Source organism: Rhea americana, unplaced genomic scaffold (genome assembly GCF_003343005.1).
Source record: "Rhea americana isolate MKP2758 unplaced genomic scaffold, rheAme1 scaffold_174, whole genome shotgun sequence".
In the NCBI taxonomy this organism is placed as follows: Eukaryota; Metazoa; Chordata; class Aves; order Rheiformes; family Rheidae; genus Rhea; species Rhea americana.
The window spans coordinates 1767303-1787140 of NW_028185861.1; the positions used below are offsets into that span (position 1 = coordinate 1767303).

The 19838-nt window shown below is 36.2% G+C and overlaps 1 protein-coding gene across 1 annotated transcript in view; it reads left to right on the plus strand.

The window, feature by feature from the left end:
- The window catches only part of FXR1 (FMR1 autosomal homolog 1), a 100522-nt gene that overhangs the window by 62221 nt on the left and 18463 nt on the right, over nt 1-19838 (plus strand). Inside the window, exons 4-10 of the mRNA XM_085301229.1 lie at nt 11160-11212; nt 13958-14051; nt 14900-14971; nt 17301-17449; nt 18087-18180; nt 19204-19320; nt 19418-19588. Of these exons, the coding sequence (XP_085157355.1) occupies nt 11160-11212; nt 13958-14051; nt 14900-14971; nt 17301-17449; nt 18087-18180; nt 19204-19320; nt 19418-19588 (750 nt within the window). The remainder of the gene's footprint in view (nt 1-11159; nt 11213-13957; nt 14052-14899; nt 14972-17300; nt 17450-18086; nt 18181-19203; nt 19321-19417; nt 19589-19838) is intronic.

Genomic DNA, 19838 nt, shown 5'->3' on the forward strand with positions numbered 1-19838 from the left:
GGGGCGGCGGCGGCGGCGGGGGAAGGTGGTGACGGGGCGGGCTGGTAAGGTCTCTTCTCGGGGGAGGTTAGCGCGGGGGAGAGGGAGCCGTTGGTGGGGCTGGTGGGGGGGCGGATGCCTAGCGTGGGTATTTCTTTAATTATTCCTGGTTTTAGAAGGGTTGGGGGGGAATAATTTTTTTAAGAAGCAGGGGCTTGGGTAGGCTGCGGTGAATTTGGCTGAAAATAATAATTTTAAATCATTCTTTAAAGACTTCGAGTTTATTTGTGTCATCAGTTTCCTGCACCATCACCCTCCCTGGAATGTCAGGATATTACAGGATCAATGCAAAATACTCTCAGCTGTTGCCCGTCAGTCATTTCCCCTAAGCCAGGCTTCAGATGTTTAAGAATCCCAGCTCTTTTTATGGCAAGGGCCTTCTGCCCTCCTTTCCAGGAGGGCCGATTCCAGCCGGTATTGTGAGCGCTCGGGGTAGCTATGTTCCGAGAGTATTTAATCTCAGGATTCTCTTAAGCCATTATGCCTAACCGCGGACACACTATGATACTGCACGCGCGAGGGGGAGGGGAACGGTGGCACTCCTCTCTCCCCCTTCCCCCCCAAAATTTTCTTTTTTTCTTACAGCTGTGGCTTTGACTTGGAAGTCATGTGGTAATTGCTTAAAGGATTGTAACCAGCTGACTAGAGGAGTTAGGGTTTTCTTTTTTCTTTTTTTTTTGTCTGCCAATGATTAAAAGAGTGAAATAGGAGAAACACAGCATTGGGGTTAAACTATATCCCCTTACTATGTACGTATATTAAATTTTTACCAAAATTGGTAGATAATAAATTTTGTAAATCAAATATATTTTCAGTGAAACTTTGATTATCACACAGAAACACACATCAAAATGATTTGCATTTTGAACAGGATACTCCTAAAATGATGGGGCATTCTTTTTTTGTTGTTCTCTTTTTTGTTGTTGTTTTTTTTAAATATCTGTGCCCATTAGGAAGCCCAGAATTTAGAAATGCTTATTCTAGCTTTTCCACCTTTCGATGCTGGACAACTTTGTAAACTGGATTAGTTGCTTATTCTGCTTAAGAGGAACGCGTGACTAATGGGAGTATTAGGAGGTATACTGAATTCTTGGATTGAAAGGATCTGTGTACATGGAATTTATTATAATAAGCCTGTTTTAAAATAATGATGATGTTTCCTTCTGAATTATTTCAGGCTTGGATTAGCACTATCATGTGTTTAGTAGAAAATGGTGGTTAACAGAAGTGGGACTTTTAAATAAAAATGGCTTTAATGGCTTTCAAATCAATGAGGTGGGCATTGGGTCCAGGAACACCATCTTCACACGAATCTGGTCAGGTTAGAGTATTGGGGCCCAGAGTGATCAAAGCCCCATCTCAGTGTAATTCACTGTTAAAGTGAACCCCCCCACCCACACACAAAAAGCTGTATAAACCAAACTGATGCATCATTTCAAAAGATTCTTTTTGCTAGTTAAATGCAGTGAAATATTTATGGGTGGCTCCATTTTGTGAGTCTTACTCTTGAGTTATACAGAGGTTGTGGGCATGTTTTGGATCCGAGTAATAACTACCAGTAATTTTTTGCTAAACTTTGAGAGCAGAGGAGGAGGTCTCATATAGTAAGTGTCCTGTTTAGGACATTGATAGCAATATTAGCATTTGTAGGTGTGAAAGTTAGACACGGTTAGCCTTTTCTCATGTTGTTATATGCAAGGTGGCARAATGATTTTTCTGAAGAAAAATGGAATTTATAAGACAGTAAGAAATCCGAGGTTTTTGCTAAAAATGATCTGAACTGAGGTTCATTAACACAGCATACCTCATATTAAAGGAGGTGAGAATGTTCCCACTCTGCGCACAGAGATAAAAAACAAAATAATTATGTAAACAATTACATGGCAGAGCTCTTTAATGAGTTAATAATATGATCTTCAACTTAATTATAGAATGAATTTAGTGGTTAAACCTATTGGAGAGTTTTAGTGTTTTTTCAGAAGATACTAGAGGGAACTCCTAAATAATGGCAAATAATATCGTTTGTAGGTTCTTCTGTTCTTTTTATTGATTGTTCTTCATTTCCGGAAAATTCAGTTTTAATATGGAATCTTTCATGTATATGTATTATATTTATTATAAATTAGTGAGTAAAATGATGGTCATTAAAACACATGAAAAGTGAAAATATTTTTCTCATTGCATAAATCCACGAACAATAAAAATGATTATGACCACCTGGATTTCCTGACGGTTTGTCCTGTGCTTAAAATGACATGAGCTAAATTTAACCTTCACTTATGAATCTCCAAACTAGTGTTATGCTTCTTTTAAAATGAACAATACAATCTGCAGAACAAAACTGTGTTTTTTTTGTTTTTGTTTTTTTTTTTAAAAAAAAAACTTTATCCAGGGTGTTAAACAGTAGACAACAGGCTGTATATAGCCAATCCCTGCAGCTCGCAAATCTTTGTATATATCATGATACTGAGCATCTGTTGTCTTAAGAAATCAAGTGACACTGGGGTGCAAAGTTGTTATAGTCTTGTGAAGAAGATAAGATTTGTATTGTGGAATAGGGAGGAGAATGGATAGAGTTGATGAGCCCTACTATTTAGGCATTACTTGCCTGAGAGCTGTGTTAAGACACTTCCTGAGATGAGAATGGTTGATGCTTTTTAGGCAAATGCTACCTTGAGGGTTAGTTTTTGTCTTTGGGATGTTGGGGCAGACTTCTTGGGTGAGTTCAATTACCCATGCCAAGAACTAGCTGGGTAGGTGATGAGGAGGCCTTAATGGTGGTGAATGACCTTTTTTGGTTAAAAATGGCCAAACCCGTTTGAATTACTTTGGGCTTTAAGTGGCTGAGAGAGTGAAACCTGAATACCTCTAGCCTCATCCTGACCTGACTGCAGTGTTTTCAGGGTGAGGTTCCCTGTGTGAAGGAGTGTGAAACTTTCTAGCTGGCATGTGGGTATGTAGGTCATGAAATAATGATTGTGATGAGAGCTTATTCAGCTCTTAGCAAGAACAAGTTGAAAAGTTTGTTGTCCAGTATCTCCCTCACCTTGCATGTGTGTATGCTCACATGCATGCAAATTTGAGTCCTAATACTGCATGTTGCTCAGTAGTTCATCTGGGTTAGCTTGTAGATTTGGGGTTTACAGTAAAGTGAGACCATGGTATATGAATTGAATAGCAGATAACTTGCTCTACGTGGAATCCTTCGATGACATCTGAATAGCTCTTAAAGATTCCATTGTAGTTCTTCGTTATAAGGATTTACATGTGATTAAAAGCTAACTCTTCTGTGCACTGCATGCCCTTGCACTCTTTCCATGCTAGAGTGGTGGCTGTGTAGAGAATTCAGAAGATTATGCAAAAGCATGAACTACATGATTTTTATACGTACATATATATATATATATATATATATATATATATCTGTGTGTGTGTGTGAATTAGGATTGAATTCTTAACCTTCAGTTTACAGGTTCTGAAGTGCTTGCTTCTTGATCCCTTCTTTCTTTGAGAGGGTTTTTTGTTTTTAAACAGGACAAATAGTAGTTTTGTTAACAGGAGTTGGCATATGTCTCAAGATAAAGTATAGCCAATGTATTACTAAAAGAAAAAAATGACGAAAGACAAGTATGCAGCATTTTTCCACATGTAGAATGTGAAAGCATGATGACCAATCCTATGTGAGGAGAATTGTTATATATCAATAAAAGTACAGTGCCTTTGTATTTTTATCACTAATTTTAATCGGTGGCTTTGAGTCCATCAGAATGTTTGTTAGCTTGACAGTAAAATGGGATACTTAAAACTGTGTTATTAAGATTGCAGTTTATACTATGAAACAGTATGGTGAATGGAATGACTTTTGAGATGTCTTACCATGGTCAGCACTTATATATTAACCTAGACCTAGGGGCTGCGAGTTTTCAGAGTTGTTACTGATCTCTTAGGTAGACTTGTGTGTGAAGCTTATGTAGCCATTATTGCTGTTGAAGAACCATTTGCTTGACACTTCTAGAGTCAGTCTGTAGAGAGTATCTATCTTTCAGAAGTTTTGCCCTTGAATGTCCTGCATGTGAAGAAAGCACTATAAATAAAATGAGTCATTTTAGAGCTTTATAAATAAGCCTAAGCCAGGAGATTCAAAGCTGAAGTTTTTGCATAACTGTCATTAAAGACCTTTGGATTTTTTCCTTATTCCATTTGCAATCATAATTATTATCTATCATAAATTAAACTGAGGTTGTTAAAAKAGAAATAACAATTTTTGAATTGTTTCTTACCTGATTCCTGCTTGTAATGTTTATGTTTTGTAGTGAGCTTATCTGCTTTCTTTTATTGACTTACTGCATAAACAGGTGTAACTAATCATTTGTAACAAAAATACTCATTTGTTGAAGTTTAGCCTTTTTTGTACTGTAATTTGATTATTTGCAGTTTTCTTGTGATTAAAGTTTTTCAGACGGGGGAGGTAAGTGGGGGTGGTGGTGATGGGGAGCAGTATGGGATGTGTCCCCTTGTAATAATTAAGTAGGACCTTTGTTACGTGAAATGGTTGTGTATGTTAGTTGTGTACCGCTAGGTACTAACGGTTCTTGGTTCTTAAAGGATTGGTAATAGGATATAGGCTTCTTGACCTTTACATCACTGATTCAGAAACAGTCCTTGGTACTAGATGCCAAAGCATTTAGGATCTGAAATTTGCTCAGCAGTGAGCAAGGTGTTTGTGACTCAAAAGTCAGCACAGTTGCTATCTTTGGAGGGAATACTTGCAGCTAAACTAACAGCATCTCATTTTTAATTTGGGCTGTCCAACTTGTGGTTGAGATGCACTTAAGACAGCGGGATGAAGAGGAAACTTAGGACTGCTTCCATCTGCTACACAGATTTTAGGACTTTGGCATAAAAAAAAAAGTTCTCTGTAAGGGTGCTTCTGTCAGTCTTGATTCATTCATTTGTATTCCCAGCAGATCCTAATCCTAAATCCATGAGCAAAACCCAAGTGAAAAGGAAAGTGTATGCAAGAGAGAGAGAGATGCCTGTGTGGTGAAATTATATTAGACCTTTTCTTTGTTATGAGATGACGAAGTCTCAGCTGTAGTGATTTTGGTGCAGGTGATCTGTCTGTAATTTCCCTCCTTTTTGTTCGTACTTGTCACAGCAKGGGCTTGTATTGAGCTTCCCGGATCTCTGATCCCAAACCTAGGCAAGAGTTCTAGCTGTATTATCTCTTGTCTTACAAGTATTAGTCGTGGGAGCCTGGTTACTGCCAAGTTGGTATCAAAGTGCCTGGAGAGCCAGCATGACATTAATAGCTCGTAGTACAGTATAGTCTCCTGTATGTATCATGAGCTGGGCTGCAGCAAGCAGGGCATACATGGACTTTGAAGAGATCCAGCTTGTGGCATAATCTGAATGACTGACACTAGGATCTGGACAGTCTTAATCAGAGGTCTGGCACAGTGAAGTCACACATTAATTTTTCTTCCCTTTCTGTCCTCCACAGTTCATATAGGGTGTAAAACACGTCTAGATTTGTTACATGTGAGCTTGCTTGCTGATATTACAGGTTAATCACTGTGTTTTTGATTCCAGTATATTCATGGATGAAGCGTTGGTGACTTGTTAGCTTGTTCTATCCTGTCACCTCTGAAATGAGATAGGTGAGAAACAGAAAGAACTTTTGGATATTGGCATTGTCTATCTTTAGTTATTACTGTGAAACTAAATTTCAGAAATGGAGTACCTTGTTCATTTGAGCAAAAGTTAAGGTGCATTATTGATTTCATGGAAAATGTTTTTGTCATAGTATCAGATAGGACTAGTACAGACTTAGAGTACAAATATATTTATATAGGTTACCTCACTGATAAAGAACTCCTTTGAAATGCAGAGTTGAAAACATGAGTCTCAATCCTTTGTGGTTTATATGTTGCTCAAGTTGTTTTTCAACAAAGCCTTGTATACTTGTAGTAATATTTTTAACGTATAAATAAATCTATTTTACAAAATATCTTAAAAGCTGCAGGTTTAGGGCAAAACTGTAAACATTTTTTAAATTGTTTCYGGTTGTCAGAATACTTTAAAATTGTACTAAATCTTTTCCTGACATGCATGAAGAAAAATTTTCATACAGGGAGCAAGAAAAGCTTATCTAGTATTTTTCAGATCAAGTGGTTCTTAGAGGGCAGAATTATCTTTTTATTTCATTTTGTGAATATTACATAGTATCGTTACACCTTAGTCTGTAACTGACTTTGAAGTATTAGATAAACAGTAAAGGTGAGTAGAAGAACTGAAGCTGCTTCTCCCAGGCTCTTCTTCCCACAAGCTTTATGTATGCTTCAAGCAAGCTTTGCTGCCGAAACATCCCAGGTTAAAATAACCCAGTCTCCCCTACTCCTCCTAAAAGTTAATATTAACCTGAATGAGTTTCCTGTCTAATTTGTTGTACAGACTTAATGAGAGTAGGAATAAGTGATTAGACATGGAAAGGTGGGAGGAAATGCTTATTTCAGTGGCAGCATTCGTTAGAATTTGTTGATCTGCAGCCTGAGACATTGTCCTAAAACTTCTCCTTTGAATTGAAGGCCTTAGAAATGTAAGGTCACTTGTGATTATAGCTGCTGCAGAATCACKTAAGGGAATCAGCAGTGAGGGAGTGCCCACAAATGCTTTAAGTCCAAATTAATTTCATATTTTTCCTAGAATAAACTTTCTCTTAACATAATACTAAGAGATGCCATTTAAATTGGYGATTGAATGAGCTACAGTTTCCAGGTTATCTTATACTGTAGATCTGTGTAAATTATGCAGAATCATAAGGCACAGCTTTGCGTGATAGTGGCTGTACATATGATACTYGGAAGAAAAAGCTGCAGCCTGTCAAATGCAAGAGAAGATGCACAGTCTTGAAAACTAGCATTTTGAGGATACACGTGCAAATCTGTGCAGTGAAGACTGTATTTAACCCTACAAATGGAGCTCTTGCTGTAATCATTCCCTTCTTCTCTATTTCAGTCCTGTTGACCAAGTATATCAGTGATATGATTGAGTAATATAAAAGCTATTTCAAGATTCATRCATACCTTCAGCTAGTTACAGTTTGAATGAGTGTGCTCAATATCTTTCAAAATATGTAAGGTATGTAACTTTAAAACATAATACATCTGTCTGTTTTTTCTTGAACTCTAGCAATATATTGGAAACTTTAGGATGTGTGGTGTAATAAGCTTTTGATGCTCCAATAATTGCTGGAGATATTTGAATTTGTAGTTGTTTTCAAAAATAAATGCAAATATTCTGGTTTTTGTGAGGTCCTGAGATCTTTTATTTTGTTTGGGGTTGTGTTAACTACCTACAAAAGTCAAGTCACTTCAGAAGCCTGATGTTAGCCACCAAAACTTTAAAATGTTGGTCTAAATGTAATAGAATGTGACATGAGAACCACTTGGAGTTATGTAGAATCTGTTTTGTGGCACAAAAAGTGAGATAAATACTTAGGAATAAACTATAAAAAATATATTTTTAAAAAACAGCAGTGTTATTGTTTCTTGTAAATGTTAGCCAAATTTGTTTGAAATCTGTTAGGCTGTTTTTATGTTGGAGTTTTAAGTGATGGCTGATAATGTTGATGGTAAAGGTCAGGGCTATAAGTAGTAAAGAAGTAAGCTGCTCTTTTTACTTTTGACAGTTACACATTTTGGCAATATTTTTCACACATTTCGTGGAGGTAATGATTATTTCAAGTTGTAATACAAATGAACTGTATATGCTATATATTCTTAAAACTGCTGTACCTCATTTCTTGTAAGTGTTCTTTCTTCCTCAGGGCTGCAGAGGAAATTCTCTAGGAGGAAGAATTAAACTTAGTATTTTTGAYGATTAATTTTGTATTTCTACAATTAGACTTTGATCAGGCCCCTTATGGGCTTCACAGCAACGTAATTATTTAAATAATTATGTGATTTTTATTTAACATGTATGACCTTTGGGTCAAAAAAGTACAAATAAAGTATTAAAAGTTAGAATATTTGGTTTTGAGTGTTTCTCTGTATACAAATATTGCGGAGTAAGAGCTTCAAAATGCTGACTAAGAACGTTATTCGGTCGTTTGTAGCAAATTACTGAATATGTCTGCTGGACTTGATTCTGCATTATAATCTTGTATGGGAAGAGCACGCTTCGATCTGAAAGACTTCCTGAAACCCATATAATGTTGTAAAATTTGTAGACGCTGTCAGAATCTGTAATTTTTTTTGTTAAGTACTAAGTGCTTCTGTTTGTGAAGCTAACACTTGTGCAGTGTCAGCTGTTAGTCTGCTGCTAGTCATATCTCTGTTATTGTTCCACTTCAACCTTCCCATTCTTTGGCAGGATGATAGCTTGAAAATTGGTTATGAATATTAAATATTTGTGCTGTTGCACAAAAAGCCAGACTGCACCTAGAAATGGGCTTATTGTGTGAAATGCTGGAATTTCAGTGAAGTTGAATTTCATGTTTTTCACTAATGATATGTCGTTAATGAAACCTACAGCTAGTCAATTTGAGATTTTCTAAATTTTGCAGAGAACTGTGTTCTGAATATTTCTTTTCAATTGTTCTGATTTTGAATTTCTCCTGATTCTGAAGTTTTATTCTTAAATAGAAAGATAACTGAGGTCAGACCTGCAAAATAAATGTTTAGCTATTTTAGACTGACTTAGAAGTGTTTTGGGTTCATTATAAGTGAAATAGAAATACTTTAATGGGGGAAGGGAAATCTTTTTGCAATATTTTTGCATTCAAGCAGCTTCTTCAAGAATATTTCTAGAGTGATTGAGTGCTGCACTAATGCTATTAAATATTAATGGAAATAAAAAGTATAGTTTGAAACATGTTGATAAAAATAGCTATTTCWGAGTTTTAAAACAAAAGGAAGATGTAAAACAAGTTTAAAGTACTTAATTTTATGAAATTCTCAGCATTTTTCTTGGGTACATAGTGTCACTTATGCAGTCATTATGTTGTTTTTCTGATCCATCAATGATATCTTTGGCACGTATGCAGTAAACTTATGTGTAACTAGTCCCTCTAAGTTGATAAGAATTACTGTKCATAAAATAATGTGCATTTTGAAGGGTCTGAGCCATAAAATTAATGCAGCTGTGAAAACAGGTAATAACAAAATATTATCATAAATATCGCTCTTACCATAAATAAAATAAGATTCAGCTGTGAAATAAAGCAGAATCATGAAGCAGAACATAATACTGAATCACAGCCTCTTGGAATACAGATGAACTGTGAGAGGTTAAATTCCCATCTCTAAATACTACTTCCTACAGATAAATTGTCATTTAGAATGCTGTACCGCTTTGCTGTGGTTCATACTCYTGTGACTTGTGTGTGTTTTGTTGGGTGGTGTTTATAAATGAATTGGAATAGTAGAAGACTTTTTTTTTGTCTTGCATTTTATGTTGTATTAAATGCTATGTTGGGGGCGTGTGTGAAGGGACATTAGCAGGATATAGTAAAAGTTTTGCTTTATCTGTGTTGTTAGCTAACAAGTACTTCAAACAATAAAATTTCCTATGCCTCATTATACTTTTTGGCTCTCAAAACAGATAYAATTTCAACATTCCTGTCCAGTTTACCTGTCTGGAAACTATTTTGAAATGGAAAGTCCCTGACTGCGTGTGTGCTTATTGACAACTCTTTCAGTTGCTTAGCTGTCAGAGCTATCCTCCTTCCCTGCAATGGTCTTTGAAAGGATTTATTTTATTAGGAACATGCTAGGTGGATCAGCAAGGCAGTATCATCAACTTCTGATTGACCTGCTTTCTTCAGGCTAGCCAGTATGTTTTCTGCTGGAACCAGTCTCCTGTATTGCTGGCAGGTGGTTCTGAAGGAAGGTGAGGGAGCAGAAGAGATGTTAAGTGACTGCTACTCTTCCCTAACGTTGCCTAAGTACCAGTTCAAGTAAAAGGAGCTTTGTTTATGTAGGCGCTTTTCAGCCAGCTGTCAGTATTGGCTCCTTTACTGTCCACGTAATGTTGAGGAACTGAAAGTCAAAACTTGCTTTTCCCTTGAGCCGACACATAAAACCTCTGTCGGCTGGCTGCTGCTTGCACAGCTGATATGCTCTCGGTGCTCAGTTGCCGGTTCATTCAAGGGCTATAATCCATTCTGTGTATTTCCTGGAACTTCAGTTAGCATAACTGTAGAACTGCTTTAAAACTAAAGGTTCCTTCTTGATCTCCTGTGCTTGAGCAAATACCATGCTACAGAGAAAGCAGAAGTAGTTAGTACAATTTTTACTGTCCCTTGTATTTTATTTTATTTTTTTTTTTGCTTTAGGCCTGCTTTCTGAAACAAGAAGTGCAAAAATTTCATTTCTGCATCGATGCTTAAATACAGATGCATCTCTCAGGTGGTCCTTTGCCCTTACAAAGAAAGAAGGGGAAGTGGGATTTTTTTTTCCTCAGTTGTCCCTGGGAAAATAATAATCTGACAGCAGAATAAATTAAAGTATTCTGTTATTTCTTCATCTTTCCATGAGGTTCTGCATGTCATTTGGCCTTATATTGTCCACAGTCCAGTAAATGAAAGGTGATATCATAACTACCTATATAGCATAGTGATCTTGCAGCTCGTATTGCCARCTTCTGTCCAGGTTTGCTCTTGGAATATTCTGAAGGAAGGTTGTTCGGGGTTCAGTTTTGTTTTGAGGGGAAAAAAATCCGTAAGATCTGTAAGTACTATTCACTGCTACTTAACATTGTGTTACGAGTTGAACTAGTTGTCCTAGGCCTGGATTTCTCTCATTTTGTTCCTGTGAAACGGTTGTGTATATCTGTGGATAAAACAGTGAATTGCAAAAGTGAGTTTTCAGTTGTAAATATGGTGAAATCTGATTTGTCTAGTCGTTCGAAGCAATTAGAATGCAATATATTTCTTAGAATGACCGACTGAGAATATTAGCAGCCTTATGCAAGCGGGGGGATTGTCTTGGAAATATCCTAAGTTGGAATAACAATTTTGGTAGTGTTCTGCATTTCAGTTTAGTTTCAGGCTAAATTGCAATTGCTGCCATATTTCAATTTTTGCATGCCGTCTTCTAACAATAATGTTTTTGTTTTAGGCATTTATCAAAGATGTTCATGAGGATTCACTCACAGTTGTATTTGAAAACAAGTAAGTATGTTACAGAAAAATTAATAATTTTAGGGTATCCTTTTTGTTTTGACTTTAAGTGGAAGTGGTTTTCATTAGAAGGGTCTAGCATTAGAAATATGGGCTTACTATTGTATTGATTTTTTCCCCACACTATTTTAAAACATTATAGATTTTATTATTTATTTCCTAAAAGCTTAATTTTTGAGCGAAAAAGGGTAGAGATTTGTAATGGCTAGAGAAACTATTGTCCATGTAGCATTCTAAATTCAGTACATAAACACAGCAGTGCTAATAAAGATCTGTGATAACCAACTGAAGATAATCCAAGGGAGGGTAAAATACAAATGAATATTTTATTTTTGAAAATATTGTTCAGCATTCAGACTGGTAACACCATGGATTGCCTGAGAGATTCCGGGGAAACTTAAGATACTCTGGGATCCACATTCTCTTTTTCCTGGTTCCCTCAGTTGCTAGATGGATATCCTAAAATTCTGTCAGCTTTTGATGTGGAAATAGTTACTAGAGTGTCAACAGCAACCTTTAGATTAGTCTGAGCCTTTCTTCAAGAAAAATTGATGAGTAGTAAAGGTAATCTTAGTGATTTTGTGTGTGTGTGTATAAACATTATATAATCTTAGGGTGTATATGTAAGTATACATGTCTGCTTGTATGTATGTACATGTGTATATTTGTGTGTTTAAAAAAAATCCTTAAGAGGATAAAGAAATAATCCTAGGGATTGCCCAGTAAGGTCCAGTCTTGTTTCTAAGATGTGTCTTCCAGTGATTCTTTTATGAAAAATGGTTAGAAAATTAAGTGGCAGCCATAATTTATCGAAACACTGAGGTGGCTGTGGAGGCTGTTTCTGCCCCTCACGTTTTCATATTCTCAAACAGAAACTTACACCACCACCACTGCCCCCCACCCCAAACAACCAGAAAACCAGATGGTGTCCTTCATCCTATCCCTCATCAGAGGAGATGTGACAAATCTTAAGTTTCACATTCAGTATCGATGTTCTTATTCTTCAGACTAGAGGCTTTTTGCCTATATACTTTTACATCACAGTCCTAGTAAGCTAAAGGAGGTTACCGTGGTTCACAGCAGGGGTCTAATTGTTTGCAAACGTTTTTACAACTTACTATCCATGTCATTTTATTTTTACATATATTAAAAAAAATACGTAAAAAGTCTGGTGGCAGCAGCCATATTCTAAACAGAGTGAGATACTACCTAGGTATTTCTTCACCAAAGGCATTTTTTTCAGGAAGTATATACTGTTCTAGTCAATTTCTGTGATTTAAATCTGATAAATTCATCTTTTGCAGCGAGTTAAATTCGTAAGGGCTTTAGAAACAAAATTGGCAATAGTGTAGTGTCCCAAGTATATCATTCTGTTGTGATGGTGATCGGCTCTAGCAAAGTAAACAAGTCTGCTGTGCTCGTGGCTGTGTAAATTGTCAGTTTGCCTTTCTGCTATTGTTAACCAGTCTTCACCTRCAGCTGTCGTAAAGTTCCCCAAATGGATGTGCTAGTGCCGATTGATGATGATATGGTTTTGTGGTCCTGACAGTAACTAGTTTGTGCATGGATAGCCTTGATTTTTTCTGAGTGACGTTTTTGGAATTAAGTACTTKGAGAATGAATACAGAAGGTTCAGGAGCTGGAAGCTTTTATTGCTGTGTATTACTGAAAGTGAGATGTTGAGATGCAGCTTCACATAGGCCTATTGGAATTTCAGGTAGCCAAATTGGAAGAAAGACTTTTTTTGCTTGCATGTGGTTTCTCAACTCCTATCATTTGTGCTGACATTTGGGATAATTCTTCTACCTATTAGGCATCCTCTGAGTATGTAATTTATAGTCAGTCACAAGTTATCTTTCTTTGAGAATTTGTCATTGAAATGCTCCAGTTCTGGACTCCTTGCCATCAAAATTTAGACACTTCCTACTCTGAAGATGGAACCCCCTCTACTTTTCCATTGTTTTAACAGAAAATACCAATATCAAAATATCATCTGGTAGATGACAGCATTAAGTCTGTTGGCCCCTCTACTTCTAGTGAATGGACACTAGTTGTTCAAGTGATTAGATACAGAAGTAAAACAGGCTTACAGCAGTTTCACGTAGATTTTGCGAAGATAAAAGGTCTCTTCAAATCATAGCATCTCATTATGGACAGCTTATAGTTCAGAAGTTCTGTGTAAGCTCCCATTTGTTAAATTCTTTAACAAGTCACGGTTGAAATTCTCATGAGAACTTCAGTTAGCTCAGTTAAGCTTGCAGTAGTTTGTTTGCATCCTGTTTAGTTATGATTATTACACTCATCCTGATTCAGAACTCAAATTTTATATGTTCTGTCATAGAAGGACTTCATTTTGTCATGAAGTCTTGCTATTTGTCATTGTATTGTGAAAGTGATAACACTGAGTTCAATGACCATTATAGTTGCAACAAAGGCAAATGAATTGCAAGTGATTTTTTTTTCCTAGCCCTGTTTCCAGCATTTTTCAAAAGTAGAAAAAGATTAAAATACGGCTTTATGACCAGAATAGCTTCCAACTTCAACAAAGGTTATTCATAATCTTGATTATAAGGAAAGAGTGAGCTTTAACTAAACTCAAAGTTCTAAAAATAAGATTCTATAGGAAAACAGGAAAAATTATTGATACATCCTGCCCTCCCAGTTCTTTTCATCATAAGCTTAGTTGAGACCTAGATTAACTCATGAAATAATGTATAATGTCTGTTTGACTTTCAGTTGGCAGCCAGAGCGCCAGGTACCCTTTAATGAAGTCAGATTACCACCACCACCTGATATCAAGAAAGAAATAGGTGAAGGAGATGAAGTGGAGGTGAGTTTATTCAGATGTTTCCTTTCCTGGTGAACTGACCCATTACAGAACCGAATTCATTCAGGGCAGTGTCGATGATTGTAGGCATATTAACAAAGCRAAGATTTAAAACAGAAAATGTGTCTAGTGGTGGGTTTATATCTTTAGTAATTCCCAGGCTATAACTTCCTTTGTTTGACTTGTCCTTAATATGCATGATAAGTTTCTTTAAGATGCTATTACAATTTTAAGCCAGCAATCTAAGAGACAGTGTGATAGTCTGTATGCAAATTACTTTGGCATGTCTTTTTTGCAGGAATCTGTAAGAGTGATTGACACTTACGGAAGCTAAGGAAGAACTGAAAGCTTCACAAATAATTTGTTCTATATCTGACCTTGCATTAATTTTGTGGAGTTTGTTAAACAGGGAAGATGCAGAGTGATATGACAACTTGGTTCGTTTCACTAGTCCTAGGTATATTGAGTAAGCCAAAGATGAGGTGGAAACTTCAGTTTCCATGTATGAACTTAGAGTGTTAAGACAATGTCTGACTTACAGAGGAGTTGGCACTGAATAAATATTTAGTTAAAGTTACATGGTGCTCTAAATACTTCTAGTATATCGTCAATAAAGGAGGCAATGGAAATTTCATAATCTTTATTGTGCAAAATGATGAAAATCCATACAAGAAGCACAACAGAGAGTGGATAGCTATCATTTTATACAAAAGTAGTTTGGCCTTGTAGCATACTATTGCAGTTTTTGAAAATCTGAAAAGAAATTGGAGTATTATTCCCTTACTACCCATCCAGACAACTGAATTATGCATGTATGTATTTTAAATGTATTTTACTGCTTTTCCTTTTAGGTTTATTCTAGAGCAAATGACCAAGAACCTTGTGGCTGGTGGCTGGCAAAAGTTCGAATGATGAAAGGAGAGGTAAATTATTTTAAAACTTGCTGCTTTTATGCCATTATGTGAAATGTGGTGAACATGGAAGGTTTAGTGATGGAAGAGTTCTGAGTAAAGTGTAGCTAGTACAAAAACTTGATGGAACTGAAGTATAAGTTGAAATTGTTTTGGAATAACCTTTGTTGCGTTACACAGCTGAAGGTTGTGTTTTTATAACTGAGCAAGTCACTTCCATTATTAGCAGTTTAATTGACTGGGGAGCTGCATGCATGCATAATACCGTGATTTCTAAGAAACCTACTTTGTGAATTGAACTTAGTGCTAATAACTTCGTAAAGCAGTACACTTTAACTGTGGTTAAAGCCACTGCTCAAAACTTCAAATTTAATTCTGATATTTAAGCATACTATGTGCGTGGGTAACTTTTTAAAGTTATTTTACTTATTTTATTTCCACTGAGTATAGTGGAAAARGACTACTTTGGTTGATATGGTTTTATATATGTCAAGTTTGTATTTTACAGTTGGCTGTTGCAGTTACATATGCAAAATAACTTAGTTTCAAACATTTAAGTGTACAGAGCTGTGGCTGTGTGTCTGACATCTTCTCTAAGGCTTTATGGATTGACAGCAGGAGAATTTAGCTTTTCAGTAGGAAGGGTACCATATTTTGTGAACTTCAACAGTGTTAGGTTCCTAAAACCTAAGGGAACAGGGTTGAAAATAAAATTTTGTCTAATTTCTGATACTGTTTTCAACAACTGTCAACAAAAAGTAACTGCTGTTTAGCTCTGTAAGGGCAATGTGATGGTCTAAGTATAATATAATTTAAAATAAATGGTTGTCAAAAGAGGATTCTGTGTTTTGGCCCTTGTGGGAGAACAGAATGTTAAGAACATAGCTACACATACTGATATAAATGATTGAATTCTTTAGTTGGTGCTGAACTGTTGCCACAGAAGTTTAGAATTTTACTGCTAGTTACTTTGCTATTATATTTGGTTAGAAACTCTGTTTTTTAAGTTGCCCAAAATGATATTCTTAATTTGTATAATTTTTCTTCTTTTAAAAGTAAAGAAAATAGTAAAAAATATTTTTAATCCTTTTAATAAATCCTGATTTAAATAATTCTTTGTTCTCCAGTATTTTTTGACAGAGAATGAGTTTTCATCCTCTGATGCCTGGTACCTTACAGATGGTTATAGTTTTGTTATATTATGTGATACTTGAAAAGAAGTTCAATTTTGATTTGTCAACCTTTAACATGGTTTCATATTGAATTTTTTTGCTTTGTTTTGTTTTTTCAAGTAAATGGGAAATTCACGAATCATATTTCTCATAATTATCTTTGTTCTGATAACCAGAGTTCTTAACTATAGATACTACTTTTAAAAAGTGTATGGTGATGATTCCTTTAAATTTAGTTGTGTCTGTTTATCATTTTATTTTTTTCATTATGACTACTTAACTTGTCTTTCAGTATGCATCAAAGCAGCCTTATGTGATTAGGAAGATGCATAAACTAAATTTAAAACTTACAATTGGGAAATAGTATGTGGAAAAGTATGCCACAACTTTACTGATTTATTTGTTCCTGATACTTGAGTAAATTTTGTTTATGTTGACAAAAGTAGATACTGGTTTTGGCAGGGGAAGAGAAAAAAGTACTGCCGCACTCCTGGATTATGCACAGGTAGAAGGGAAGCTGGAAGGCAGCTGTATAAGGGAGTTGTGTCCCTAGCTAAACCTCAAGGATACTGTACATRTAGGCTTCTGGATACTTACATATGGAAGGAAGAGTAGAAAGAGATTATTGGTAGCTCTTGTACCTTCCTAGTCGTSTCTCCTCTTAAATTAGGATAGTGTGTATCAGAAAGATGGATTTTTTTTACCTTCCTTCTCACTGTGCGTGACTCCTAGCAGTTTTCCCATTGAGTCAGTGGATTTCCCATTTTTGTGTTACTGTTTCAGAGCAGGTATTTCTGTGAAGGTATATTTGCTTCTCTATCAAGTATTTCTTTAGAAAAATTATGAGCTCCAGTCAACATTTTGAATTCTGGAATGTCAGTTGGGTTGCTAAAGTAGGTAATAGAGAGGGGTGGGAAAGGGAAAAATCAACTGAACATACTTTCAGGGGGATTGAAATTGTGCTGATACAGTGCTGGGACTTCACTGAGGTATTGGATAGGTGCTGAGCTATGCGCAGGCTCTTTCATGTAGAACTGTGGTGTTATGTCAGCTTAGATTTATGCCTTAACCTGTATGTTCACGTTCCTGACTTTTTGTGGTAGTGGTAATGTCTTTGTCATTTTTAACTGAAATTATCAATTTAATTTAAAAAATAATTTCTCCTATAGTTCTATGTCATTGAATATGCTGCTTGTGATGCCACTTACAATGAAATTGTCACTTACGAACGACTCCGACCTGTGAATCAAAATAAAACTGTCAAAAAGAACACCTTTTTTAAGTGCACAGTGGATGTTCCTGAAGATCTAAGAGATGCGTGAGTAGCTCTGCAAACTTCAACACAGCTATTCCTCAGTTCATTACCTACATTTATGGCATGTGTCCTGCGTCATATTTTCTCAAGAATATTCTTTCAAATACCTTATAATTGTAAATCAGTACTTCGAAATATTGAAGCAGTAGATTTTCATCTACTTTTCTTGATGGCCTGATATCCATATAGTTTGCAAATACACATTCAGTCTGTTTATGTAAGATAAGGTATTTATGGAAATATATATATATATTTTTTTAAAAAAAAGCTAGCTTATGTTTTAGAAGCCGCTAACAGCACCATTAAGATCTTGAGGATGCCTATAGCATCTGTAGCTGGTTTAGCACTACTAACTGGAGTTTCTGCAGAACCATTGGAGTAAGGCACAAAAAGCAGGTGCTGAAATAGGAGCAATAGATGTGTAGCTGGTGTACTCATAGTGGGTCTCTGGTGCTTAGTAACTGCTAACATATAGACCACAAAGAAATAAGTTACGACCATGTAAGGGGTTGGGGAATTCTGCAATTTCTGAACATTCTTTGTCATAAAATACTGAAATGTTCTTGGCTCTGATCATGGTGCTCTGTGGTTTGTGTTGATGTAGCTTGCTGAAACAACACTTAACCATTTACTTTCTTAGGTGTGCTAATGAGAATGCACATAAAGATTTCAAGAAAGCTGTAGGAGCATGTCGAATTTTTTATTATGCTGAAACTGGTCAACTAATAATACTGGTAAGTAATCTACTACTATGCAAATTTTTCATGAATTTTCACTATACTTTATATTTGCATKGAAAATCATTTAACTTGCCAAGGTATGTAAATTGTGTGAGCTTTGTCTAAAATATGTCTTTGGGGTTAGAATTTCTGAAGGAGCTGTGAATGCACATACAGCTTAAATTTAGGCCCAGCTACTAGTCTCTGTATAAAAATATTTGCCTTTCACAACCAAGTGCAGTTCCAGATCTGATTGGTGCAGATTGCTCAAAGCTGGAGTTCTCTGAAGCAGCAGATTGTAACTGTGTTGTATTACATTCTKCTCCTCAACCTGCAGCATCAGGGTGATCTACATCAGTTCATTTATGTTAAAACCTAGGCATGAACTGGCAGGTAGATAGTGTGGATGACCAGAGAGCTGAGAGCCTGAATCAAAAGGAAGAATGAACTAGCTGGGTATTAGAAGGATTGAGGTAGCTTTTTGCAAAAACTGCTTGTTTGTCCTTTTCAAAGGTAAAATGATTTTACCAAGCAAAGGAATACAGAGCCAGTTAGGCAATTGTTCACTTAGATTCTTCTGTGGCTGTTCTGTCTTATTGCATAGACTTTTCCCAGCATTAGTTTTGCTTCACAGCTTTTTTACTTAATATTAAATTATCCACTCGACTGACTCTGCAGACTTGGATTTTCCCTGCTTGTTTCCTTAGCTCTCCACTGATGCAATGAGTGACATATATGCATATGGTAAAACGATATTTCATTTGTTTGTCCTGGGAACATCCTGGGGAAAGAGTTAATGTGTAGATCCAGTAGCAGCAGCAAATTGTGTGTAAAATATGTTGTGAATGAGAAAACGGCTAATTTGCAAGTTAGTACTGAATTTTTCATGCTGTGTTTGGAGGAAGAATAATGTCCATGTGAGTTCCTGAAATTTAGATAATCTAAACTAAATTATATACAGAAGTAGATTCCTCATTGTATGTCTTCAGTGTGTATTGTCTTAAAAATGAAACTTCATGTCCTTTTTGTCTTGTGTAGTCTGCCAGTGAAGCAACAGTGAAGAGGGTGAATATATTGAGTGACATGCATTTGCGCAGCATTCGTACCAAGCTTATGCTCATGTCAAGAAATGAAGAAGCTACAAAACACTTAGAAGTAAGCCATAATTTAGAAACTGTTGCTCGAGAGTGAACACAGAACTGAACTTTACATGGAGTGCATGTGGATGAGCCTTACTTTGTTTTCCCTCTAGTGCACAAAACAGCTTGCTGCAGCCTTTCATGAGGAATTTGTAGTCAGAGAAGATTTAATGGGACTTGCTATAGGAACACATGGCAGTAACATACAACAGGCTAGAAAGGTCCCAGGAGTTACTGCAATTGAACTTGAGGAAGATACTGGTACTTTCAGAATCTATGGAGAGGTAAGAGAGAARTTTTTTATGACCCTAATAAGCAATTCACTATTTTTCCTGTAGGGGGGAGAACTACATAGAGCTAAGAACTGGAAATAGCAAAGTTCTCCTTTGAATGTCCTTATGCATGTTCACAGTAGGGGAGATTGTTCTGCGTGAACTTGATATAAGAGACTTTACTGCAGTGGTGTCCATAATATGTTCTGTCCTAAGCTGTCCATGTGCTGATCCATGAATTCAAGGTTAACTGCACATCTTG